The sequence below is a fragment of the Schistocerca nitens genome, chromosome 4 (genome assembly GCF_023898315.1).
Source record: "Schistocerca nitens isolate TAMUIC-IGC-003100 chromosome 4, iqSchNite1.1, whole genome shotgun sequence".
In the NCBI taxonomy this organism is placed as follows: domain Eukaryota; kingdom Metazoa; phylum Arthropoda; class Insecta; order Orthoptera; family Acrididae; genus Schistocerca; species Schistocerca nitens.
The window spans coordinates 799,862,763-799,890,233 of NC_064617.1; the positions used below are offsets into that span (position 1 = coordinate 799,862,763).

Below are 27,471 nucleotides of genomic sequence, written 5' to 3' on the forward strand. Positions count from 1 at the left end.
AACATCAGGATACAAGAGATGGCACAAAGAATAACAGAAAATATCCTTCATGATCCCTATTTTACAGAAATGTTTTCTATGTGTATCTGAAATTCCTTACCTCCTAATCAAGTAGAAAAATGGAAAATTATAGGTCATAATTTGTTTTGGAGAGACTGCATAACATCGCAACAGTGGCACTTACGCATTCCAAAGGTAATGGAATATGCATCTGTGTGGTATGTTCATACAGTATATGGACTCTTTGGAATAAAGAAGTGTATAGCCCATATGAATAAGTTTTATTGTTTTAAGAAGCTAGGGCATAAGGTAGCATCTTTGATAAGAACTTGTGAAATTTGCCTGAAAGTAAAAGAGAATAACACTCATACGAAGTACAAAATGTATCCGATTATTCCTAAGTCGTTGCACAATCTCACAGCAGCAGATTTTTTTGGACCAGTTCCAAAAGGAAAGGAAGGGATGTCATACATTTTGGTCATCATAGAGTGTTGGTCAAAATATGTTAAACTATATCCAATCAAAAGAGCCAATACACAGACAGTTATACACTGTTTGCAACAATACTTTCTGGAAGTAGGTAAACCAAAACAGTTTCTCACCGATAATGGACTGCAATTCGTGAGTAATGATTTTAAAGAACTTCTAGCATGGGAAGGTATTTGTCAAGTGTTAATATCCAACTATGACCCATCCTCGAATCCGTGTGAAAGAGTAATGAAGGAAATTGGAAAACTATGCTATACCTACTGCCATGAAAAACATACTTTATGGGCAACAAAAATTAAAGACTTTGAACGAAGAGAGCGTACAGGATAAGCGACAAAGAACATCTGAAGACAGAACTTGAACGCCTCAGGTCCATCTTCGGAACTAATGGCTATGGGAAGCAGATGATAGACAGCACCATGTCGACAAGGGAGAAGACTAATAGGGAAGAGGAGAAGGAGGCACAGAGCATTGCTGTGTTACCATATGTACAAGGGGTCACTGAACGTATTGGCAAAATTTTACGAAAAGCCGACATCAAACCAATTTTCCGAAGCAGAAACAAAATATCAGACATGCTCGGTTCTACCAAGGATGCAGTTGACAAACTACACACAGCTGGCGTGTATGAAATTGGTTGTGCGTGTGGATTAGTCTACATAGGTGAGACGGGACGTCCGATTAGCACAAGGCTCTCGGAACATGAAAGATATATCCGCCTGAAACAACACACTAAGTCAGCAGTGGCGGAACACCAAGACGAGTGCGGGAAACCAATACTTTTTCAAGAAGCCCGCGTCCTGGCGAAACAGCCTCTCACTTTCAAAAGAAAGATTAGAGAGGCGATAGAAATAGCCAAAAGACCCGCCAACATGAATAGAGAGGACGGGTACAAGCTTCCAAGGTCTTGGCTGCCTCCAATAGCAGGGCTACGGAGCGGTGGCAGAGCTGTGGAGGCCCATGCAGACACGCGGAGAGCCGCAGTAGTGGTCGCGAGCACACAAAGCAATGGCACGCCGCAGCCGGCTTCTGGACAGCATGGAAACAGTGTGACGTCACAGCCATCACCTGTTCGCTATTCGTCCGTCTCCTCCAATGGGGTGGATTAATATAAGGACCAATAGAAAACAGCTATTTCAGCCAATGACAGAAACACCAATAAAGCATACCTTTCACCCCTCCTCCTCCTCCTTTTACAGCCAATCAAGTAACGACACGGTTTTCTCGTGCAGCTATTTAAGGAACCAAGTGTGTTCATTTAGCAGTTAACGTAAGGCCCTGATGAAGGCTAGCTGCAACGCTGGCCGAAACGTTGGTGCATTTTAAATTATGACGATGCAGTCTGATACCCTGAAGAATTTTATTGAAGAAGACAACGGCCGCGGAAGCCTACGCTTACATTTAACCAACCTGTATGGGCAGGAAATCCACGGAAACATCAAGAAGTTAGAAGCACTGCGTTTAAAAAGATGTAAACTGCTGAATGACCTTGCTTTTTTGAAGAGATGCAGAGACACGAGTGTTGTGCCGTATTCTTTGCGGTTGACATCTCACATAAAAACGAACAAGGCGAGGAATATCTGTGTTAAAGCCAGTAAAGCATTGCTACGGGAAAGGATCCGCCACATCCGCATAAGTCTCGATGCTCACAACAGGAATTTGTGTGATCTGCCCCTATTTCTGGCCGGAAAACTTCAGATGGAAGACTGGGATAAAGTCGACAGGTTAACCTTTCAGCAAGCATCAAGGACCAGCAATAGTATTACTAACCGCGAGATGAGAAAGTACGACAAACTACAACAGAAAGCCACGGACGAAACATTGACGCTGGACAGGCGACGGACAGTGGTCAACCTCTCCAGCCACACCTTGAGCGAAGCAACCACAGCAATTCTGGCCAAGGGGATGAATTTCGCAGTCGCACCTAAGCGAGTTCCAAAAGAAGATATCATAGAATCCGTAGAGGCTTCGGTACGTCATCTGCCACAGGCCGAGGCGGAGAAGATCCGGCAGGAAACGGTCAGCGTTCTGAATAAAGCAAAGCCACCGAAGCAAAACATCAACGCTGAGGAATACCATGCCATCAAAGAACTCAGGGACAACCCCCACTTAGTAGTGGTACAGGCAGATAAGGGCAACGCCACTGTAGTCTTGGACACAACTGATTACAACAAACGAACGGAAGATATTCTCGCAGAACCTATCTACAAGAAACTTCAGGGAGATCCGACGGCCAAGGTAATCAAAACGACACAGGCATTGCTCAAGCACTCTAGAATCAACTTCGACAAGGCCAGAAGATTCATCCCGCAAGTGACACAGGCACCAAGGATATATGGTGTACCGAAGGTACACAAAACCGACTTCCCCTTAAGGCCCATAGTAAACAGTATAAATTCGCCGACCTACTACCTAGCGAAAGAACTGGCACCTAGGCTCCGACACCTAGTGCATCAAACCGAGTCCTACGTTAAGGATTCCACTCACTTCGTGTCTCTCCTAAAGGAAATGCGTGTTACGGACCAAGATCTGATGGTTAGTTTCGACGTCAAATCCCTATTCACGAATATCCCAGTGTCAGATACTGTGAACATCCTAGAAGAACGCGTGGCACCTGATACATGTGAGCTTGTGCGCCACTGTCTGACGACCACCTATTTCAAGTGGAGAGGTCAATTTTATGAACAAACTGATGGTGTAGCTATGGGCTCACCCCTATCGCCTATCGCAGCAGAAATTTTCATGGAGGCATTTGAGGAAACAGCCCTCCAGTCCGCACCATTACCTCCAAATTGTTGGCTTCGCTATGTCGATGATACTTTCGTCATCTGGCCCCACGGAGAAGAGGCGTTACAGAACTTCCACAAGCACCTTAACCAAAAGCATAGGAAAATTCAGTTTACAATGGAAACAGAGAAGAATGGGGTGCTGCCTTTTCTCGACGTGGAAGTTTATCAAAAACCTGATTGTAAACTTGGCCACAAAGTGTACAGGAAACCAACCAATACGGACAGGTACCTTCACGCCTCCTCCCACCATCACCCCACGCAGAAGAAGTCCGCCCTGCACACGCTAACGAAGAGAGCGTACAGGATAAGCGACGAAGAACATCTGAAGACAGAACTTGAACGCCTCAGGTCCATCTTCGGAACTAATGGCTATGGGAAGCAGATGATAGACAGCACCATGTCGACAAGGGAGAAGACTAATAGGGAAGAGGAGAAGGAGGCACAGAGCATTGTTGTGTTACCATATGTACAAGGGGTCACCGAACGTATTGGCAAAATTCTACGAAAAGCCGACGTCAAACCAATTTTCCGAAGCAGAAACAAAATATCAGACATGCTCGGTTCTACCAAGGATGCAGTTGACAAACTACACACAGCTGGCGTGTATGAAATTGGTTGTGCGTGTGGAATAGTCTACATAGGTGAGACGGGACGTCCGATTAGCACAAGGCTCTCGGAACATGAAAGATATATCCGCCTGAAACAACACACTAAGTCAGCAGTGGCGGAACACCAAGACGAGTGCGGGAAACCAATACTTTTTCAAGAAGCCCGCGTCCTGGCGAAACAGCCTCTCACTTTCAAAAGAAAGATTAGAGAGGTGATAGAAATAGCCAAAAGACCCGCCAACATGAATAGAGAGGACGGGTACAAGCTTCCAAGGTCTTGGCTGCCTCCAATAGCAGGGCTACGGAGCGGTGGCAGAGCTGTGGCGGCCCATGCAGACACGCGGAGAGCCGCAGTAGTGGTCGCGAGCACACAAAGCAATGGCACGCCGCAGCCGGCTACTGGACAGCATGGAAACAGTGTGATGTCACAGCCATCACCTGTTCGCTATTCGTCCGTCTCCTCCAATGGGGTGGATTAATATAAGGACCAATAGAAAACAGCTATTTCAGCCAATGACAGAAACACCAATAAAGCATACCTTTCACCCCTCCTCCTCCTCCTTTTACAGCCAATCAAGTAACGACACGGTTTTCTCGTGCAGCTATTTAAGGAACCAAGTGTGTTCATTTAGCAGTTAACGTAAGGCCCTGATGAAGGCTAGCTGCAACGCTGGCCGAAACGTTGGCGCATTTTAAATTATGACGATGCGGTCTGATACCCTGAAGAATTTTATTGAAGAAGACAACGGCCGCGGAAGCCTACGCTTACATTTACCATAAATGAGTGGGAACAACAAACTGTCCATGAAAAGCTAACTAACTACATTAAATTTATTCCAATGCTGTGCAAACTGCTGCTCCTTTGCATTACCTTCAGCGTAAAAATGTTCCTTTCCAATGGACTGGAGAATGAGAAAAATCTTCTCAGAGGTTGAGAAATAAATAGCTTAATTGGCCATATCTTATTCATTATGATGTGCAGAAACCAGCAGTGTTTGCAGTCGATGTGTCACAGCTTGGATAAGGACCTTTTATCTAACTAGGTTGGACACTCTGAATGCCCCTTAGCATTTGTATCTGAGATGAACATGGATCAAGTCAACTTGAGTCAGCTGGAAAAGGAAGAATTAGCCTCAAACATGGTATCAAAAATGTCATCAATATCTGCATGGTCAAAAAATTTTTTTCCCTTGACTGATGATAAGCCACTGACTGCTCTCTTTCATCTGATGAAAGAGGCACCTGATCACACTGCACAGTACCTAAAATGTTGCTCATTGCTTCTTTCGAATTACCAGTACGAATTCTTTATCACAATACGACACAGCATGTAAATGCAGACATTCTTTCTTGCTGCGTATGGGAAGTGAAATGGAATTCAATGCATCAGATACTTCTTGTCTTCAAATTGATCAATCTGATTCGCAAGCACTGCACGCTGTTCCCATTTATTGTCAGTGGATCAAACAAGGCACTGGACAGGATCAGTCACTGCGATTGCTCGAGTACTACATTCTGACAGAATGCCCTCGAAGTCCAAAATCAATTTCAGATGCAGTAGTATGTAAGCACCATGCTCAACAAGACAGTATTTCTCTTCAGAAGGGTGTAATGTTATTGAATACTCTTAATGAACAAACATGAGTCATGATTTCCACATCATTTCAGCAAAATGTTCTGAACCTTTTACATAAGGGCATTGAATAATCATTATAACTAAGTAGCTAGCACATCAGCATTGTATGTGGCTCACAATCAATATGCAGAGTGTACAGATAACTGCCTGCTGCTATGCATGTGCTGACAACCAGGCAGTGCCATGCCGAGAATGTTTCAATTGGCCTCAACCTGATGGTTGTTGGCACCTCATCAACATTGGTTTTGCTGCTTTTTTCTGAACCACACAGCAGCTAACAATTGTCAATGCATACAGTACATACCCATCTGACACTCCAATGAATTTGACAACAAGCACTAGCACTATAAAAGCACTCACTTATGTACTTTGGTTGGAAGGCTTCCAAAAACAATTGTTTCCAACAATTAGTCCACAGTTTTTCTCACTGGAATTTTAAGTATTTTGCCAACAAACTGGCATTCAAGATGTGTGAACAGCTCCATTCTACCCTCAATCGAATGCTGAAGCTGAATGTTTTGTTCACAGTTTTAAGGCTCAAATCTCTAGGCTTTGAGCTACACACTCAAGGGAAAATGCTTTGTTGATTCTCAGCAGCTATCACACTCTGTCCTTTCATGATGCATCACTGGTAGAGCACTTTGCAGAGAGAGAGAGAGAGAGAGAGAGAGAGAGAGAGAGAGAGAGAGAGAGTGTGTGTGTGTGTGTGTGTGTGTGTGTGTGTGTGTGTGTGTGTGTGTGTGTATTTACTGACGAAAGATGTGGCCAAAGGCTACATGTGAGTGTCTTTTAATCATGCCTGTCTGCAACTTGAAGTGTCTTTCTTTATATTCTTTGCAGTAACTAGCAACTAGCTTTTCCTACCTTTTTAAATGTTAAGAAGCCTTTTCAAAGTATTTGTTATGTGGCAGGGAAATCTGGCCCAAACAGTACCAACACAGAGAAATATACTTTTTGGATTATCATGTGATTTTATCCTTTTTAGAATGTTATACTCCTGTCAAAAAGCAATTAGATGATTGGGATTAACATATGAAAATATTAAATGTTTCTTTATATTCCTCATATTCCTCAATTAAAGACAGTTAAGCTATTTGTTTCATATGTGCCACTTATTTTAGAAGTTTCATAATGGATGGATTATTTGAGAAAAGTGAGAGTGCCAGTGCTAACAGATTCTGGAAAAAGAGATTAAAGAGAAGAACTGGTGATCCCGAGTTTCAGAACTGAGAAAACAAGAGGCTACCACAACTAAGAGGAAAGAAAATTACATCCATGAATGAAAATAAATGTTGGAGCTGAAAAAGTACAAAAGAAAGTAATGGAAGCAGGTTGAAGTGCATGTAGGTTACAGTAGGTATGCAGAGATGAACAGACTTTCACAAGGTCGACTCTAGACGACAACAACAACATCATAGCACGTCTGTTACAGGATCCTAAAATACATTATGGGCTCAAATACAACCATGTTCCTAAAAAGAGAAGCCTTTCTTCATAAATTAGCAAAGGTTTAGAAGCATCACACACTTGAAAAAAAAACAGCTTTCACTTTTCACATGTGAAATTCTGAATATTTTGGCCACAAGTTAATAGGTAGATTTCATGTTGTTATATTTTCAACAGACGTCACACAGTGTACCAAAATAGTGACCAATAGATGTGACGGAACACAATATCTTCACAGATATACAAATGTCTGACAGACCGATCATATCTTTGACAGCTTACGCACTCAAAGAACCAAGGTAACACATGAAGTGCTCAGGAAAACATAACAGCTAAAAACACCAGACCTATACTCTGATCAGCATTCATATAGTTTGCTAATAAACAGCAGTGCAGAGAAAATGTCCTCATTGATTAAATGTAAGGGAATTAAAAAGGCTGTACACTAAATTGTTCATGGAAGGCAGCTTGCCTTAAATACGCATAAGGATAATTTAATATGATAGCGTGCAAGGTAATGTGGACAAGTAGAAAAGCCAGGTACGAGGGCAGTTCAAGAAGTAATGCAACACATTTTTTTTCTGAAACAGGGGTTGTTTTATTCAGCATTGAAATACACCAGGTTATTCCCCAATCTTTTAGCTACACAACACTATTTTTCAACGTAATCACCATTCAATGCTACGGCCTTACGCCACCTTGAAATGAGGGCCTGTATGCCTGCACGGTACCATTCCACTGGTCGATGTCGGAGCCAACGTCGTACTGCATCAATAACTTCTTCATCATCCACGTAGTGCGTCCCATGGATTGCGTCCTTCATTGGGCCAAACATATGGAAATCTGACGGTGCGAGATTGGGGCTGTAGGGTGCATGAGGAAGAACAGTCCACTGAAGTTTTGTGAGCTCCTCTCGGGTGCGAAGACTTGTGTGAGGTCTTGCGTTGTCATGAAGAAGGAGAAGTTCGTTCTGATTTTTGTGCCTACAAACACACTGAAGTCGTTTCTTCAATTTCTGAAGAGTAGCACAATACACTTCAGAGTTGATCATTTGACCATGGGGAAGGACATCGAACAGAATAACCCCTTCAGCGTCCCAGAAGACTGTAACCATGACTTTACCGGCTGAGGGTATGGCTTTAAACTTTTTCTTGGTAGGGGAGTGGGTGTGGCGCCACTCCATTGATTGCCGTTTTGTTTCAGGTTAGAAGTGATGAACCCATGTTTCATCGCCTGTAACAATCTTTGACAAGAAATTGTCACCCTCAGCCACATGATGAGCAAGCAATTCCGCACAGATGGTTCTCCTTTGCTCTTTATGGTGTTTGGTTAGACAACGAGGGACCCGGCGGGAACAAACCTTTGAATATCCCAACTGGTGAACAATTGTGACAGCACTACCAACAGATGTCAAGTTGAGCACTGAGTTGTTTGATGGTGATCCGTCGATCATCTCGAACGAGTGTGTTCGCACGCTCCGCTGTTGCAGGAGTCACAGCTGTGCACGGCCGGCCCGCACGCGGGAGATCAGACAGTCTTGCTTGACCTTGCGGCGATGATGACACACGCTTTGCCCAACGACTCACCGTGCTTTTGTCCACTGCCAGATCACCGTAGACATTCTGCGAGCGCCTATGAATATCTGAGATGCCCTGGTTTTCCGCCAAAAGAAACTCGATCACTGCCCGTTGTTTGCAACGCACATCCGTTACAGACGCCATTTTAACAGCTCCGTACAGGGCTGCCACCTGTCGGAAGTCAATGAAACTATACGAGACGAAGCAGGAATGTTTGAAAATATTCCACACGAAATTTCCGGTTTTTTCAACCAAAATTGGCCGAGAAAAAAATGTGTTGCATTACTTATTGAACTGCCCTCGTAGTTCCCAAGTACAGTGTCAGTGTCTGCACTCTACACAGTAAACCAATTAAATACCTGAGAGTGAAACTGTAAAGCAACATGAGGGGAGGTAAACAAAAGAAAATATGTTGTGGGGATGACAAATAGAAAACTTCATATCTTTGAAAGAATTCTGGGAAAGTGTAGAGCATATGCGAAGAGAACAACATAGAAAACTGTTTTAAGTCTTTTTTTTTTCAACAACACATATTAAAAGTATAACATATTTACCATTAAATCAACAGGTGAGCAGTAGAGAAACAGCATCTTGACTGGCACTGGCCCTGACCTATGCTTTAGCCCACAGAAAGTAATGGTTCTTGATTCTCCTGTAAATACACAAAGAAAAAACTTCTGGAGGTAGGAACCTCACAGTCAATAGAGTACTGTGAATGTTTCTTGAGTAATTCACATGTCAGTACCAGAGGGCATCATTGTACGTTTGAGAAACACTTGGATATGAACAATGCACAATGCTCTTGGTGCCCTATAAGCAATCAGTTTGTTCACTAAAAACACAATGGTCAATTGAGCAGTAAGTGAAAACAGTCCCGCATTAGGCAGATTGGCAAATCTGTGTGTGAGATAAATGTTGCTGGTAGGTGACCACAAAGTCCAACCACAACCTAAGAGAAAACCTTGTGGTATAGGGTCATTGTCAACAGATACCCTGGAAAGCTTGCTGTAAATATCAGTTTGTTGCCAAATGAGACCGTGGTTGTCCAGGGTAGTCCTTACATTTGGTGCAGGTGTTTTGCCACATGACCTAGTGCCAGGAGCTGTGTCTTTGGATACGGTGCTTGGCGACCTCAGCGGACATACGCATAATCATACTGAATGATCCTTCCATGTGTTTGAGGAGATTACACTAAAAGCTTCTAAATTAAATTAGATTCAGTTTTCATCCCATAGATCTGCAAATGATGATTCTTGTGGGTGTCGAACATGCCAGAGAATATAAAATAAAAAACATAGAACATTTGACTATAATACTCACTTCCCTGATCATTTGTCACAAGAGTGCCAAGATATGTGACTTCAGTACAGTAAACTGGAACTGCTGATATTTACAGAATTAATTCACAATGTTCTACACATGATGTTCTTGTACATCTCACCAAGTTACATTACATGTAAACACTGAAGGAATTCAGTTTGTTAATGGAGGTGTCAAAGGAGCCTATATGGAGTCTTTGAAACAAAAGTACAATATTATGTAGTACAATATTATGTAGCTAATTCTGACCATGCTCTATTGAGGAAGAAATGGAGTGGCAAATAAAAGTATAATGTACCTATCAACATGCACTAAACAGTAGCTTGCAGAAAAGAGATGTAGCTAAGTCAAAGTTTGCAGTTTTGCTGACACTGAAGTCATCAGAAAACACAATTTGATTAATTGGAAAAGTGCAATGTTTACTGGCATCCTGAATTCAGAGTGCACATTTGATGAAGATTAATGTTTTATAACATATATATGTGTAGTTAATGTCATTATTATTGTTATTAATAATATAGATTGCACTTATTTAAACTATATTCTGTTGTGTAGAGTCAGAACACACAAATCATTGTGAAATATGGTAAAATATACTGCTCAAAATAATTGTGGGATCATCACTTTGGGCATCTGCCATATTCCATTGAGCAATAATTGAGGACTTGGTATGTCACCAAATTATACTTTATCTTTCAAAAATACAGTACACAACAAAACATTATTACATCCGTGGTCATTTACAGAAGAAGAACTGAAATGTCTGACAGGTGTCAAAATCAAAGTAGAAACATTCATTCATCCCATCATCTTGGGCACTTTTCATTGGACTTTGAGAGGTTCAATAATGTGTATGCCTTCTGTGAGCATTTATCATTGTCCAACACCTATGTGGCATGCTCCCTACAAGTCTACAGAGGTAACCCTGTGGTATCTGATTCCATTCTTCAATGAGAGCCCATGAAAATTCTTGGTGTATCTGTGGTGGAGCAGGACAACCATAAACACTTCTGTCAAGTATTCCCACACATGCTCCATAGGGCTTAGGTCAGGACTCACCATCGGCCATTCCATTATTTCAACGTCCAGACTTAGTACGACAACTTTGCTGACACCTGCCACATGGGTCCTGGCATTGGAAGGGATTCAAGGTCACCACCATACACAGCAGCCACCACATGGTAAACAAGATCTGTTCAATGTACTACTTAACAATGAGGCGACCATGGACAATGACAAGATTCATATGGCTGTCAGTCAATAGATGGTGAATGATTTTAATTGTTGCTACATTGAAAATGAAGATCTCAAGCCACACAATAAGACCACAGTAACATCTGTTTCAAAATATATTTAATGTACCAGATGTTGATACACACATTCCCCCAAATCTTTTGAACAGTGTACTTTGTGGTTCTGCTAAAGCAACCACATGGTACAAACACATATCTGGAGACAAATTATAGTGTGAGTTCCCATGCACGACGTTCCACTGACTTCTGAAAAGATTCACTTTCTCTAGGCCTACAAAATCTAGGTTTTTCTTGACCACTAACAGGCAGGCAACATTTTACCTAGGAGCTAATTGCTGCCTTCAGCAGCATTGTAAGAATCCATTTCATTATATATTAGTGGAGATAACATTTCCATGAGATCGGGATCTCAAATGAGGAATTGGATGAAAATCAGAAGAATCCAATTTAAAATGTGACTGTCACGAATTAAGGACACCATAGGAACCCAGTATATGGATGGCTGGAAGATACAGAATCCATACAATTAAAACTATCTTTAATGTATTATTATTACACTTAATAATCACATGACACTATTGCAAATTAGGTAAGTAGAATTTTTAATATTTTCCATTCTGTACACTGTCAATGTTATTAAGTAGCAGAACTAGTCAGCATTTACTTTCTGTATCTTAATGACTATTGATTCTAAAAGTAAAACAAACCTTTCTTGGAACAAAGCACATACATCTCTGGCAGAGTTGGTGAGGTTGGGCTTGATCAGCTGTACTCTAACTCCATGTGACCTTTCAGTAGGTGATGGACACAGAACACTATTGCAAAATCTGTCAAGAGTTTCAGGTGTCATACCACTTGCTTTAAGAACATCATCAAGATTGGCAAAGGAGCCAAATTTCTGCCGATGATTTGACAATCGTGCCAGTCTTGTAGGACTTATTCTATACCTGCCAGAAATAAATACTTTAAAGAAAGAGATATTATAGTGCTCTTGTTTGCTAGAACACAATACTGACAAGGAAAAATAAAATATTAACTATAATAATATTGATAACAGCATTGATAAATTAACTTTTCTTATGCTCTCTTTATGACTATTTGTGTACCAATATTATATGATAAAAACTAAAAAATATGAATTAAGCTGACATTGTCATAAAGCACATTCAAAAATTCAAGAAGTAATTAATATAACCAAAGAATTATATATCTAAAAACACAGATGATGTGACTTACCGAACGAAAGTGCTGGCAGGTCGATAGACACACAAACAAACACAAACATACACACGAAATTCAAGCTTCCGCAACAAACTGTTGCCTCATCAGGAAAGAGGGAAGGAGAGGGAAAGACGAAAGGATGTGGGTTTTAAGGGAGAGGGTAAGGAGTCATTCCAATCTCGGGAGCGGAAAGACTTACCTTAGGGGGAAAAAAGGGCAGGTATACACTCGCACACACACACATATCCATCCGCACATACACAGACACAAGCAGACATTTGTAAAGGCAAAGAGTTTGTGAAAGCTTGAATTTTGTGTGTATGTTTGTGTTTGTTTGTGTGTCTATCGACCTGCCAGCACTTTCGTTCGGTAAGTCACATCATCTGTGTTTTTAGATATTTTTTTCCCACGTGGAATGTTTCCCTCTATTATATTCTAACCAAAGAATTAATAATTTATGTTAATCTTTTGACAGATGCAACAAGTACACTAGAAATTCTGCTTCTCATCATGTCTCAAAACAGAAAATTCTTTTGGTTAATTGCTATTCATCTTATAGTTGCAGTTGAAATATATAATTAAAACAGATTCTAGACATGAAAGCAAATGATGACACAAATTTCAGAGTTTCCGTAACTTCTGCTCTGGGCAGCACTGTGTGTGTGTGTGTGTGTGTGTGTGTGTGTGTGTGTGTGTGTGTGTGTGTGTGTGTACATTATTCTTTCATGTTCAGTAACTCATTACATACCTTGCAAGCTCCTCATGAGAGCAACTGTTCAATTTCTCCAGAATTTTTTGCTGTTCATCAGAACTGTACTGCATGGTACCATTTACATAATGTGATTCTGCTACAGTGCACAATGTCCGGTGGGTGACTACCTATGGCAAATAAATAAATACATGAAGATTCACATAACTGTTGCACATAGCCACTTTCCATTATAGCACTTGAGAAACAATTCTGATCATTTCACTTAAGTGAAGCCATTCATCTCATGAAATTTGATGTGTTCTGAATGAATTTGTAACTTACAATCTTACAGATGCATGTCGATCACCAAACTACATAAAACTATAACAAAATTATAAAATTTATTTTGTGATTGCCAATCCCTTTGTCACAGAAAATGAAGATTTAGGGCAATATGTAAACAAGTTATAGAAGCTGCAAGAGAAGCAAATAATATATGTTCATGATATATGTGAAATATTACTTATAATCCAGACTACATATATAAAGTACATCTCTCTTGGTTTTCCACTCCCTTCTTGACTTACATCACTATTCATTTGTACTTTTCATCTCTCATTTTCTCATGTTCGTCAGACACAATCTTTCAGTTATTCAAACATAGGAGCTCAAGAAAAATAAGTACATACATTTAAAGTTCATAAAACAAACAAGTTAAAACAGTACTAGTCACACCATAAACTGTGTATACACTGGAGTCTGAAGATCCAGCATAACTGTCAGAAGAGGAAAGTATTATGAGGGAAGACAAGCAATCACTCAAAGTGACTGAAGATTTCCCCATCTACAGGAATTGGGCAATCTGTATGCGAAAGGACCACTACTTGCTACAAATAGGCACATCATTTAAAGTTTTAGCAGTCTCTTAGATCCATGTCTCAATTGTGTTCGGCTTTTATTGAGAACAGAGTGTAATCCCTTGGAGATTTTTCCACTGTAATGCCCTAAACATGTGAGCTGAAGCTTATTTTGCAGGCTATAAAAGGAAATAAAATTAGGGTTCAATGTTTTGTTGAGACAGGTCAGAAGCTCAGATTGGGGAAGGATGGGACGAAGGAAACTAGCCAATCCCTCTCAAAGGAAATATCCTATTTAGATTAGTGAAATCACAGAGAATCTATAAATAGATAACCTCCTATTTCCTATGGCTCCTCCTCCTTCAGTTTTGTTTACCCTCGACCTCACATCCTGGTTTCTGAGTGACCTGCCTCTCTTTTACTATCTTTACCCCCCCCCCCCCCCCAAAATTCCTCTTTCCTCCCAGAGGAAGGTACTAATAATTACTTTCAAATGCATCTTTAGGTAGTACTGAAATTTCACCTCTTGATGATAAGTCCTGGTCATCCATTCTGTCCCTGTAATGTTATAAGCACATACTTTACTTTTCAACTGTGAGCTTCTCCAACAACAAATTAACTAAATATTATCAAACTGCACTTTGGTGACAAAGAAAGGAAAGTCATAAGACAACAGAGGAACTTCTATTTAGGGGTATATAATTTTGCAAGTACTGTATATATTAACATATACTGTTTCAAGCAAATGTTTCTTTTTGAAATACAATACCTTGTTAATGGCTCTTGTGCATGCACTGGTCATAATTGTCTCTGATGACCTCAGATGTTACGTCCCATAGTGCTCAGAGCCATTTGAACCATAATTGTCTATTAAAACAGTGTTGTTTCTTCAGTGACTTTTGCTTCTGTGTTATTTTAGATTCATTCATCTTCAAACTCTGGTTGTACACCAATGGTGAGTTTTAAAGATAGAGGATGGGTTGTGCAACAGACGCAACCCGGAATTTTAAAATATTTTCATTTGGTTGGCACTGGAATACTTCCCTCACTAGCTTTCCTTCTTTCAGTTCCCATGTGAAAGATTATTTGCCTGCTTACAGGCTACATGAACATGATAGAGCAAAGAGGGATGATATTCCAATTAATAGAATGTAGAGCATCACTTTACACAAGTTGAAGTGAAAAGTACTACGTCTGAGAAGAAGAGAAGGTGAATTGTGAATGGGGAAGAACAAAGACAACCGGAAAAGAAAAACTTTTTTGGAACATGAGGTTACTGAATAAAATTTCCATAATAGTATGTTTTATGTAGTCAAAGATAGTGATGATGAAATACAAAACACTGTAAATTCCAGTAATAGTTTCTCTACATGATGAGTGAAAGGTATTAATCAGTGTATTAAATTTAGCATTGAAGAAAATGCAGTGTTTCAGTACCAATTTCATAGCAACGGTGATGGGAATTTTTCTCTTCTGCATTACTGTACTAGAAAATTAAATGTACAATACACTTGCTGAGTTGCAAAAGAAATCTCTCACAGCAGTAGAAAGCACTTCTTTTGGTATTCATTTGTGAGATCATAAACTTAAGATGGATTTGACTACAGGCAACTCTTCAGAACACAAGACTGGATAAGCTAAAGTGCACTTATGGTGTACCATGGCTCTTCCATTGCATGCTGCTGTTGGCAGTTTATTATTGTTTCTGTAGCCAATTAGGTGATAGTATAAGGTAGCCAAAGTGAATCACTGAATCAAATGACTAATGACTTGTTTTGGCAGAAGATACAAGTTGATTGCAATGCACCCCCCCCCCCCCCCAACTTTTTTTAACATGGTGAGCATGAGATTGACGATTCTTGATCTTGGACTGTAAGTTTGGTTACTGGTTTTTGTGTTTACTTTTTGTCTTGCATGTTTCTTGGAATACAGAAGGATTCTTGGGATGCTGTTTTGTATTCCATGATTATAGGTAGTTACATTGTGAGTTGGAGACTTTTAAAAAAACTGGTTGTGGTAAAAGGCTCATCTGTAGAGTAGCCTGATGATCATTTTAGAAACTTTGTGGGGTATTTTCAGAACATCCAGATTCCTTGGTGTTTGTTAGGCACGAAGCTGAGAGCACAGTTCAAATTTTACGAACTATTCTGTTTCGTATGACAGCATTCTGCATGATATATACCAATAAGCTGCCACATAATTTCATGCACCTGACATCATAATGAAATTTTTCAAACACTATTTTCTCAATAGTTCCACCATATTGTCTAATCATCCAATTCACGATTCATATGTTTACTTCCCATCGTTCACTGCACAGTTCTCAACTGCAGCATGCAACAGAAAAGCCAGTCACCCTAAGGACACTTTTACCGTGGGCAGTTTCAACTGCACCATTATGTCAAACTGGAAAAGGAACTATAAAATAAATCAAAAGTTGAATGTAATGGAAATGATATTAGATTAACTGAAGCATTTGATATTTCTTTGCCAACTGACAACCCGTCGCTTTTCAACCAAACCTAGATCTCAGGCTAAGCTTCAGATCAGTCTATCTTACATTCTGAAAACTAATACTGACACAAAAGAAATAAAATAGGTCTTCTTTTCTCTTTTTGTGTGCACATGTATGACATCACATGCCACATCATCATTATGTTCCAGGATGAAGGTGACAACTGGTATCAGTAGGTTCAGCTATTTTTCATAACAGTTTGTGTATGCTTATATACGTTTTCCCAACACACAGCAGACACCAGCAATATCATTATCATCCATCATATCTAATGCATGTGCAGTTGTCACCAAGCATTTGGCATCAGTATTCCTGGGCTTCACTGAATTATCTGTGTAAAATTCTTGGAAACATAAATGCATACAATCCTTAATCTCCTGAACTCATATGTGCATAACAGAGAGAAAATCAGATCACCGTAAAGCACGAATTTAGGATAGCAATCACTCAAACAGCAAATACTGTAAATTATTCTCATTGTCATATTGCAGGAACAATTACCACAAAACCTTCAAAAGATGGAGTACAGATTTGTCACAAATAAGAACTGTTGGAAGCAAAATACTACTGAATAAGTTAGAGGCATGCCATGGATTGATTTTACTTTCAAGAAATATCAGAGACCTCCAACAAGACTAAACTGCTGCATGAAAACTCATCTACTTCTCTTCATTCTTTTGACTTCTTTGATGCTGTCCTCCACAAAGGGAAGAAAAGATGTTCTAGTCCAAAATGTATGGTCCTTAGAGTTTCAGAATTATGGTGTGTTATTAATCTTTAATATATACATTGGATGTTATTTTTTGGCAGCTATGGCCAACTTACTGCTTCCATGAAAGTCGGTAATCTATGTACTAACTAAAAATTTACATTCTGAATAAGTTTTTGACAATCTTATCATCTATAATATTTTTCCCCATCCACTTGGTTGAAAGTGAATATTTTTTTCTATGTTAACTTTTAAGTTCTCTCTTCCAGGTGAGCTCTTGCCTTTTCAATCTAAGTTTTGAATCTCTTCTGTACGGCTGGGCTCACTGTCCACACAACATATAGCAGATGTGTCACTGGCATGTACAGTGATCAGATGCTTTTTACCTACAAACTTGGGAATTCATTTACATAACATAAGGATAGGAATGAACCCAAGATTGAGCCCTGGGGAACACCACAACCGTATTTTTCTTATTTTTAACTCTCTCTTCTCCAGTACGTCTCGCATAATAGTTTCTGTGTTCTGTTGTCTGCCTTTTGAATATGTTTCCTGACAGCAGTTGCACGAGCTTTTCAGTGACACCACTCATCACAATATTTATTATGTCGAGAGCTTTTGAGAGGTCCAGAAATATTCCTGTTGCTTAGGAATTTTAATTTATTTTCTCAAGTGCATAATGAACAATTGTACTACAGATGACTTGGTATTTTGACCTCTTCTGTAACCATGCTGTAATTTACCTACTACATCATCTTTGTTATAATGTTCCAAGATATCTTTTAAAATTATATTCTCAATCAGTTCGCTGAATGCTGAGATTATGACTACAGGTGTATAGCTATGAACATGCTTTATTTCCCATTTTTGTGTAAGGTTTTGACTGCAACCAGTTTCAACTTATGAGGGAATAAACTGTATTCAAGAACACACTTTATTAGATGAATTAATGGTTTCACTAGCTCATGTTTACTTACGGTACGGGGACACACAGATATACATATGGGATGGAGAAATATCATCTAACCATGCTTTTTTTCCTGATGTTGTCAATAAGGTGCAGAATGTCATCAGCTCATACTGCAACTCAGTTCTGTTTGTTAGTGGACTCATATGCTATGCATCTGGTTTCACGCAGGTATGACTTTCAACAGTATTTATAAAATAATTACTAAATACATTGCTAACTTGAAGGGAATCAGAAATATCATTATTCACAATTAATTCTATGTTATTACCTTTAGTTTCTGTTGCATTGTTTACAATTTTGGTTTCAAAAGGCCAGCAACACTTAAAACATTATCTGAGCTTCTTGTCTGTCAGTTAATTGTCCCTGCTTTTAACCTCCTGATTTCTTTGTGGAACTGATATTTGTACTTCTTGTACAAATATTTATCTGCTTGTAAAATTCTTTATCTACTCATAACTTGGGAGTTAGTCTGTACAGGCTACGTCTTCTATTTTTTTCCTTTCAGATCTTTCATTTTAACATATAATCATCTTTTGATTTAGAAGGGGATTTTTGTGAATACTCCCTTTGTTTCAAGAGGGTGTACTATTTCTGTGCCCAGTAAGAACTTCTAAGAAAATGTTCCATTTGTTGTTGACCACAATGGTAGTAATTACCGCTTCTCAGATTTATGACAAATTATGCCATGAAGTAGTAATGTTGTTTACAGATAGAATTCTCTTGTGCTCAAACATTTTTCTTTGTTTGAATCTGTTATTACACTTTAGCATTAGTGTCTGTTCTGACAGGTAGCCATTTAACATGTCCGCTGACACGATGTAATCTTAATTTGCTATTACATGATCTACTGAATTACTATTGTTACAATTCTAATATGTCCTGGCCCTATAAAATAAGATACAACTTGTCAAATGTTTTCTTTCATGACTGTCATGTAAAATGTTGAAGTTCAGTTCTCCAAGTATGAAGAGAGATGAGTTTTACACTTTTACAACTTGACAATTTACTCAAGACTCCAAGAGATTTCAGGGAAGTATCAAAATTTCTGGAGGGGGATCTATATACACCTGCAAAAACGAAATAAACAGTGTGAAATATGATCTGAGAATTGCAATTTTGAAATCTCTGTCAACACAAAACTTGTTCACCACAGCATTTTTTCTGTGGTGGTTGTAAGCTTGCTTTTTCTCAGCAAATGGCAATGCCATCACCTTTATCATGTGCTCTACACTAAAATGGTGCTATGTTATAGCATTCTAATTTGAAATAATAAATGTTATTTGCTGATTCCTGGTGTTCAGTGATTATTACATGTTGAGCCAAACCAGTAAAAATGATTGGAAAGCATCTGTTTTATTTCATAAGCCCTGTACATTATAACACAAAAATAACAGATGATGAATTTAAGACTGTCTGGGGCATATTTGAATCAAGTGAATAGGTCCCTGGAACATATGAGCTACATTGCTGAACATTAGTGTGATGGTCCTTTATCCTTAAGACCAATGATTGTAGTCTAGGGCAACTGGTTCTTCTTTCTAACAACTTTCTTAATAACATATTTCTGCATCAGGTGACACAAATAATATTACATAAATATAGTGTCTCCCTGGGCTTACTGAATTGATAAGTTACTATGTAACCTAATCAAATAACCTGATAAGCTGAAACCAGCAATGATACCATATATGTCACCTTATGCTGCATTCTATTTTTCTACACAATACTGAATTACCGAACAGCAGTTATTTTAAAAATGGACAGAGAATTTAACTAATGAGTTGCAGGTAAGACATGGCTCAAGTTTGAAGTAATTTGTTATGCTAAACTTGTGGAGATTTTTTCAGTTACTAAGTAATGACAATTTAGACGGCAACCCTCGGCCTTTAGCGACATTCACCACCTTGTCAGGGGTTAGAAAGCTGACTAGTGGAGACACTATGTAATTTCTATAATATAGAAGAAAAGGCTGCCGTTTGCAAGCGCATTTGCAACAACTTTAAAGGCTGAGGTTATTCACAGAGTTGAGCAACAAGTGTCGAACAAAAGGATCGCACTCACATTTGCTACGGGTAGCAGTGCAGGTGGTAATTTCTATATTATCACTTTAGTGGAAAAAATAGGTTGAGAACTGGTGATGGTGTGTGGGAACCTGTTACAGCGTACCACGTAAACAATTTTTATTACGTAGTTCACGATTATTTGAATAGATCAAATGTTTCTAAACATTATCAGACATCAGCGACCATTTAATCCTCCCCTACCACCGTTAGACAACCTATTCACTGCGAAGGCGTGCGGGCTCCTTTTCATTTGTCAAGACAAGGTAAAGCTAAAGAAACACAGATGAGAATTGTAGAGCATGAGTGCGTCAGGGGAATGGAAGCCAGTTGTCAGCGTACACGGTTTTACATGTTGCTCACTGGGTACAAACTAGCAGCGACACTGCGATGAATTTATTGTGTGTACACAGGTGGAACATTAGGCCCATACCTTTATTATTATCTAGCACCACATTCTGTGATAAGGTCTGGTCTTATGGTACCGGATTAAACACGAAATTATTTGTTTTGGAGGACAATAAGGAACATAAGTATTTACGAAGTTTGTAGAGCGCTTAACCGGAAAGGTTACAGTAAAAGGGAAGATCGTACAAGGTTTCGTTTCTACATAAGGTAGTCATTGTAACATCTATTTTATTGCATATAACGAATTCCTTACGGTGAGTTGCTTGAGTGCCAAGCGTCGCAACAAAACTTTCGAGCTCATTCCCTTTTCTTTCGTAACGCATTCAATGCATTTGTACAGACGATCGTCAAATCTTGTATTACTTTCGCACAAAACAATACAACACTACCGAGACAAAACACTGTCAAATCTATGACCAGCAGTGTCGCCAATGCTTATCAAAATCGTCAAATTACCCGATTTTACCTCAAAATATCCCCCGTTTCAAAAATAGTTGCAGAAATGTTTACATAGATGAAAAATGACGATAAATTACATGATAAATTACAAATTAAACATTTTACTTAATTAATCCGAGCTGAGCGATGCCATACACCGCTTCTCGTCATTTATCTCGTTGGCCCGAAAGAAACACATGAATACTTGATTGTTTGATTCATTCATTCATTCTTCCGTAGAACAACATACATTGCATGGATATCGCCAAATGTTTGTACAATACTTCTTATAAAATAAACATGTCTCTTTACAGTATATACAGCTCCTGTACTTAGTTCTACTTTTCTAATCATGTCTAGTTAAATTTTGTTACGCAGTACAGTGTTCACGCACATTAGTCTATAGTTATTTTAAATATTCATCTGCAGTGTAATAGCTATTATCTAGAAAATATTTTTTAGCCTTTAACAAAAGGTGTGGGGACCATTTACATCTTTTATTTCTAGTGGTAATCTGTTGTATAATTTTATACCATGATATAATACATTATTTTGTGTTTTTGACTTGTTTCTTCTGTTCAGATATAAACAGTGTCTGAATTTGGTTCCATGGTCGTGAATTGTGCTGTTCGTGTTATACAGATTAATGTTTTTTCCTATATACATTATGTTTTGATAAATATATTCATACAGAACTGTCAGAATTTCAAATTTTTTGAACAACTCTTTACAGTGTGCCCTGTTACTGCTATTTTTTACTATTCGAACAGCTCTTTTCTGTATCTTGAAACTAGTTTGTATGTTTCCAGCACTTACCCCCCAAAATATTATCCCATAACTGAGGACTGAATGCTTATACCCAAAGTAGGCTACTTTGAGGGATGAAATATTGCACTCTAAGGATTCGAAGGGTGTAACATGCTGAAGATATCCTCTTTGCTAAAATTCTCACATGCCCTGTCCATTTCAGCTGACAGTTTACATTCATACCCAAGAATTTCCTGTCTGTTACACCATCAAGTACCTCATTGTTTACTTTCAGTGTATCGTCAATGGGTTTTTTATTTAGTCATAAGTTTACACAGTTTGTCTTTTTGAAATTTAGAGTTACTTTATTCTTTAGTGACCAGTTGTAGATGTCTCTGAGGGCTTCATTAGTTTTTCTATTAACAATCTTGAGCTTGTGTCTGTAATCACTACAGTGCTGTCATCAGCAAATAGTATTTTTTTCCCCATGCCTGACACCCTGTGGGAAATCATTTATACATATAAGGAAGAGGATTGAGCCCAGTACACTTCCCTGGGGGACACCTATATTAATATATATTGGATCAGGTAAGTGTTTTACTACTAGTCTTTTGCAAATATGTGAGATTTCAACTCTTTGCACCCCGTTTTCCAAGTATGATTTAAACCATTGCTTTGCTGTACCCTTTATTCCTAATAGTTCTCATTTGTGTAATAAAATTCTGTGGTCAACTGTGCCAAAAGCCTTTGATAAATCCAACAAAATGCCTGTTACATTCTTGCCTTGGTCTAGTGCTTCTAGTACGACTTTGGTAAACTGTGCTATAGCTGTCTGTGTACTTTTTGTGGGCCTAAAACCAAATTGTTCACTGCAGAGAAGGTTAAATTTTTCTAGGTAGTTCATTAGTCTATTTTTCATTATGGTTTCTATTATTTTGGAAATACAAGATAACAAGGAAATTGGTCTGTAGTTTTCTACATTTCTTGCACCATTTTATAGTACTGATATTACTTTGGCTTGTTTAAGGTATTCAGGAAAGCAGCCAGATCTGAAAGATTCATTAATTATTATTGTTAATGGGGTTTTTATGCTGTGTCTACATGTCCTTAGCACACTGACTGGGATCTCATCTAGCCCTGTGGATATTTTATTCTTTAATAGTGTATCACCTGTGCCACCTCTTTCTCTGTTGTTGGAAAGAGTGTGGTGGCTGGTCCTGTTGGCATAGAACATATGTGTCTGGAAATTTCTCTTGCAATTTCTTAGCAATCCCACCAAAGTATTCATTCACAAAGTTTGCTAGTTCCTTTGGGTTGCCGGTTTTTACATCTTTGCTTTTAATCTGTGGTTCCAGATATAATTTGTCCATCGTTTGCTGTCTCCTGTTTAATTATGTTCCAGATGCTCTAATTTTGTTATCTGCCTTCAGTAATGTTTTGCCATTTGTAAGTTTTTTTGCAGCTAGCAATACTTTTCTATAATGTCTCCTGTAATTTTCTTGGAACTCTAAAAAACCTGGGTCTGTCTGACTATTTTTGATGGATGTGAGATACCTTAGGGTTTCAGAGAATTTTTTGATACCTCTGGTTACCCATTTATTTTTGTTTGTTGCTCCAATTGAATGCAGTGTTTTGGGGAACGATTCCTCAAATTTTAGTTTAAATATTGTCATGAACTTATTTAACATTTTGTTTACATTTGTTTCTGCATACACTTCCTCCCACCCTTCATGTTGTAACTGAGATAAGAAATGACATAGGTTTGATTCTGAGAAGACCCTCTTGCATGCATTCAATTTAGCAGACTTTGCTTTGAATATCTGACAGAGATGATGTTATAGGCCTAGATTTTGAACAAGTCAGTGGCAGTGCTTTCTTTCTATGTCTGTTGCTACATGGTCTATTATTGAGGAAGATTTTTTGGTCACTTTAGTTGGACAGTTAATGAGTGATGTTATGACATAGCTGCCGAGAATGTTCAAGTAGGTACTACTAAGATCATCTGATTTCATTGTGTTGATGTTTAAATGCCCATATATGAGAATCTTCATTTTTGGACAAGTTACCTTTTCTAAGTCATGACTGAGTTTTGAGAAAAAATGGACATATTACCGCTGGGGAATCTATATATACAAAATATAATTAATTTTCTTGACAAGCTATTTTCTGTTATTTCAACTGCTGATAGTTCAACATGATATAAGATCTTTTCTAATTTTAAATGTTATGCCTTTTTTCACATAAATACATGAACCCCCACCTTTCATGGAAATTCTATTATAGGAATAGGCCAGGTCATAAAATGTTAATTAAAAGTAAATAATTTCATTTTCCTTACACCAATTATCAGTAATACACACAATGGTACTGTCTAGTTTTTGAAATTCTAGTTCTAGTTGTTGCACTTTATTCTTTATGGAATGTAAATTTTGGTGAAGTACAGTTAAAAATTTGGTTCTACTTATCATGGTGGTTTCCTCCTTCTTCTTCTATCCCCCCTTTTGCATCCATCAATGCTACTATTGTTTCAGTTTTCAGTCTGTTTCTATGAGCCATTTTCAAGTTTTTAGGGTACTAAACATTCATTCCACTGAGTCTCTGAATAAGGGAAGAAAAAGGAGAAGAAAGATGACTTTATGTTAATTTGGGAAAAGACTTCTCGCTGCAGATTTCATATCAAAAACTTTCTTTCAGTAAACAATGACAGTTTAGATACATCTAATCCAAGTTTCTCATGCGGCATCGTAGCACAATTTTTCCATTTAGGATCCAGTTGGTGATGACTGATTAATTTTTGAAGAACAGGAAAGGATTTAACAGTGTAGGATTGAGCTTCGTTAGGTTCCACTATGGAAATTATTTAAAAAGCGAGATCTGACAAGTCAAATCGTCTTTTAATCTGTGATATAACATCGACATAGGAATACAAGAAACTTTTGTAAAAACCATTTATGTCCTGTTGCTTTACTTCAGCGTTGCCTTTGAGTCCATCAAATGGTCCCTGTGTAGCGATACTCAAGTATGTCTTATCTAATCCAACGAAGTGCCTTTGATTTGTATGGTCTAACAGCAAAACTGAAAATTAAAAAGATTTGAACACTGATCTTTCAGCATTATTTTTTTCTGCTTCTGACTTCTGTTAGTTAATGAAAGGGAATTCACTTTGAAAAAGGTTTTAAAATCTGTAAGAATGCTAAAACTTACGAGTTGAATTCGAAGTAGATCAAAGTAGATGTGTTATCCATAGTTGAAAGCATATGATCTGTAGTTGATGATGGATCTCCCATGACAACATTTATCAGGTAGGTATTAAGTATTTTATACTGTTCCAGTGCTGTATTCACACATGATCTGACACACAACCATCGAGTTGTACAATGACATAGAATACTACACTCCTGGAAATTGAAATAAGAACACCGTGAATTCATTGTCCCAGGAAGGGGAAACTTTATTGACACATTCCTGGGGTCAGATACATCACATGCTCACACTGACAGAACCACAGGCACATAGACACAGGCAACAGAGCATGCACAATGTCGGCACTAGTACAGTGTATATCCACCTTTCGCAGCAATGCAGGCTGCTATTCTCCCATGGAGACGATCGTAGAGATGCTGGATGTAGTCCTGTGGAACGGCTTGCCATGCCATTTCCACCTGGCGCCTCAGTTGGACCAGCGTTCGTGCTGGACGTGCAGACCGCGTGAAACGACGCTTCATCCAGTCCCAAACACGCTCAATGGGGGACAGATCCGGAGATCTTGCTGGCCAGGGTAGTTGACTTACAGCTTCTAGAGCACGTTGGGTGGCACGGGATACATGCGGACGTGCATTGTCCTGTTGGAACAGCAAGTTCCCTTGCCGGTCTAGGAATGGTAGAACGATGGGTTCGATGACGGTTTGGATGTACCGTGCACTATTCAGTGTCCCCTCGACGATCACCAGTGGTGTACGGCCAGTGTAGGAGATCGCTCCCCACACCATGATGACGGGTGTTGGCCCTGTGTGCCTCGGTCGTATGCAGTCCTGATTGTGGCGCTCACCTGCACGGCGCCAAACACGCATACGACCATCATTGGCACCAAGGCAGAAGCGACTCTCATCGCTGAAGACGACACGTCTCCATTCGTCCTTCCATTCACGCCTGTCGCGACACCACTGGAGGCGGGCTGCACGATGTTGGGGCGTGAGCGGAAGACGGCCTAACGGTGTGCGGGACCGTAGCCCAGCTTCATGGAGACGGTTGCGAATGGTCCTCGCCGATACCCCAGGAGCAACAGTGTCCCTAATTTGCTGGGAAGTGGCGGTGCGGTCCCCTACGGCACTGCGTAGGATCCTACGGTCTTGGCGTGCATCCGTGCGTCGCTGCGGTCCGGTCCCAGATCGACGGGCACGTGCACCTTCCGCCGACCACTGGCGACAACATCGATGTACTGTGGAGACCTCACGCCCCACGTGTTGAGCAATTCGGCGGTACGTCCACCCGGCCTCCCGCATGCCCACTATACGCCCTCGCTCAAAGTCCGTCAACTGCACATACGGTTCACGTCCACGCTGTCGCGGCATGCTACCAGTGTTAAAGACTGCGATGGAGCTCCGTATGCCACGGCAAACTGGCTGACACTGACGGCGGCGGTGCACAAATGCTGCGCAGCTAGCGCCATTCGACGGCCAACACCGCGGTTCCTGGTGTGTCCGCTGTGCCGTGCGTGTGATCATTGCTTGTACAGCCCTCTCGCAGTGTCCGGAGCAAGTATGGTGGGTCTGACACACCGGTGTCAATGTGTTCTTTTTTCCATTTCTAGGAGTGTATGTATTCCAGCAAGAAGTTGTTAAATGACTCTCTCCTGGCAAGACTTCTACTGAAATGAGAACCTAAATCTCAGCAAATACTCGACGCATCTTGGATGTTTTAAGCATGCTTTTGAAGCACAAAGATGAATCATATGACATAAGCATTTAATACATGCTATATGTGGGAAGTCTCTTTTTAGGCCCATACAAACTGAATGATGCTCTCCAACTATAACATCTGCTGTGTCCAAGCTAACACCATCGAGATTATCAAGACTAATACTCTCTGATTTAAAAAAAATTTATCATTATGTTGTATAAGGTGTTAACAGTATCTGATGAAACTTCAAACACAGGGATCAAAGAAAGTAATTTCATTCTGGCCTCAATCCATATCAAAACACATTACTGTTAGCACACATCATTAGGAACAGTTAGATCAGTAGTTGCATCCATGATCAGTGAAAAAAAATACCTGGATCTCTCAGATTATCACACAAGGACTCTGAAAACGACTTCCCTTACACATAATTAAGATTTCTCATGCCTTAAAGCAATCTTCTGTGTGATTGTTGAAACAAAAAAGACATTCTTACAAAGAGGAATCAATGTACCCAATGTGATGAATGGTAAATTATTGGCAGCAGCAACTGCTGTTAATTTAATTTCTGCTCTTTTTATGTCACCAGCATTGCTGTTTAGCATTGAAGATATATTATAAACAGATGCACAGCTTTCATTTGATTTATATGTTTGGAAGAATGTGTGAACCTGAAAATTTCAGATTTATGCGCTGTTAAAATGCTATCACATACCTTGCAATACGCCAAATCATATCCATCCCTCTATTTGTTGCTCTTCTCTAACCTGCCAAACCAGGAGTCACAAAATCTATTTATTTTGGATTTCTTTGATTTCCCATTCAAAGATCATGGTGT

At 39.4% G+C, this 27,471-nt stretch overlaps 1 protein-coding gene across 2 annotated transcripts in view; it reads right to left on the reverse strand.

The window, feature by feature from the left end:
• Positions 1–20,937, reverse strand: part of LOC126253203 (transcription elongation factor, mitochondrial) — a 110,313-nt gene extending 89,376 nt beyond the window's left edge. Inside the window, exons 1-3 of one of the 2 annotated variants that reach the window (XM_049954375.1) lie at positions 20,803–20,937; positions 13,088–13,218; positions 11,849–12,081 (exon numbers count right to left, since the gene is read on the reverse strand). In XM_049954375.1, the coding sequence (XP_049810332.1) occupies positions 11,849–12,081; positions 13,088–13,103 (249 nt within the window). In that variant the 5' untranslated portion in view covers positions 13,104–13,218; positions 20,803–20,937. The remainder of the gene's footprint in view (positions 1–11,848; positions 12,082–13,087; positions 13,219–20,802) is intronic. The other variant, XM_049954374.1, reaches the window with a different exon arrangement.
• Positions 20,938–27,471: the final 6,534 nt, after the last annotated feature.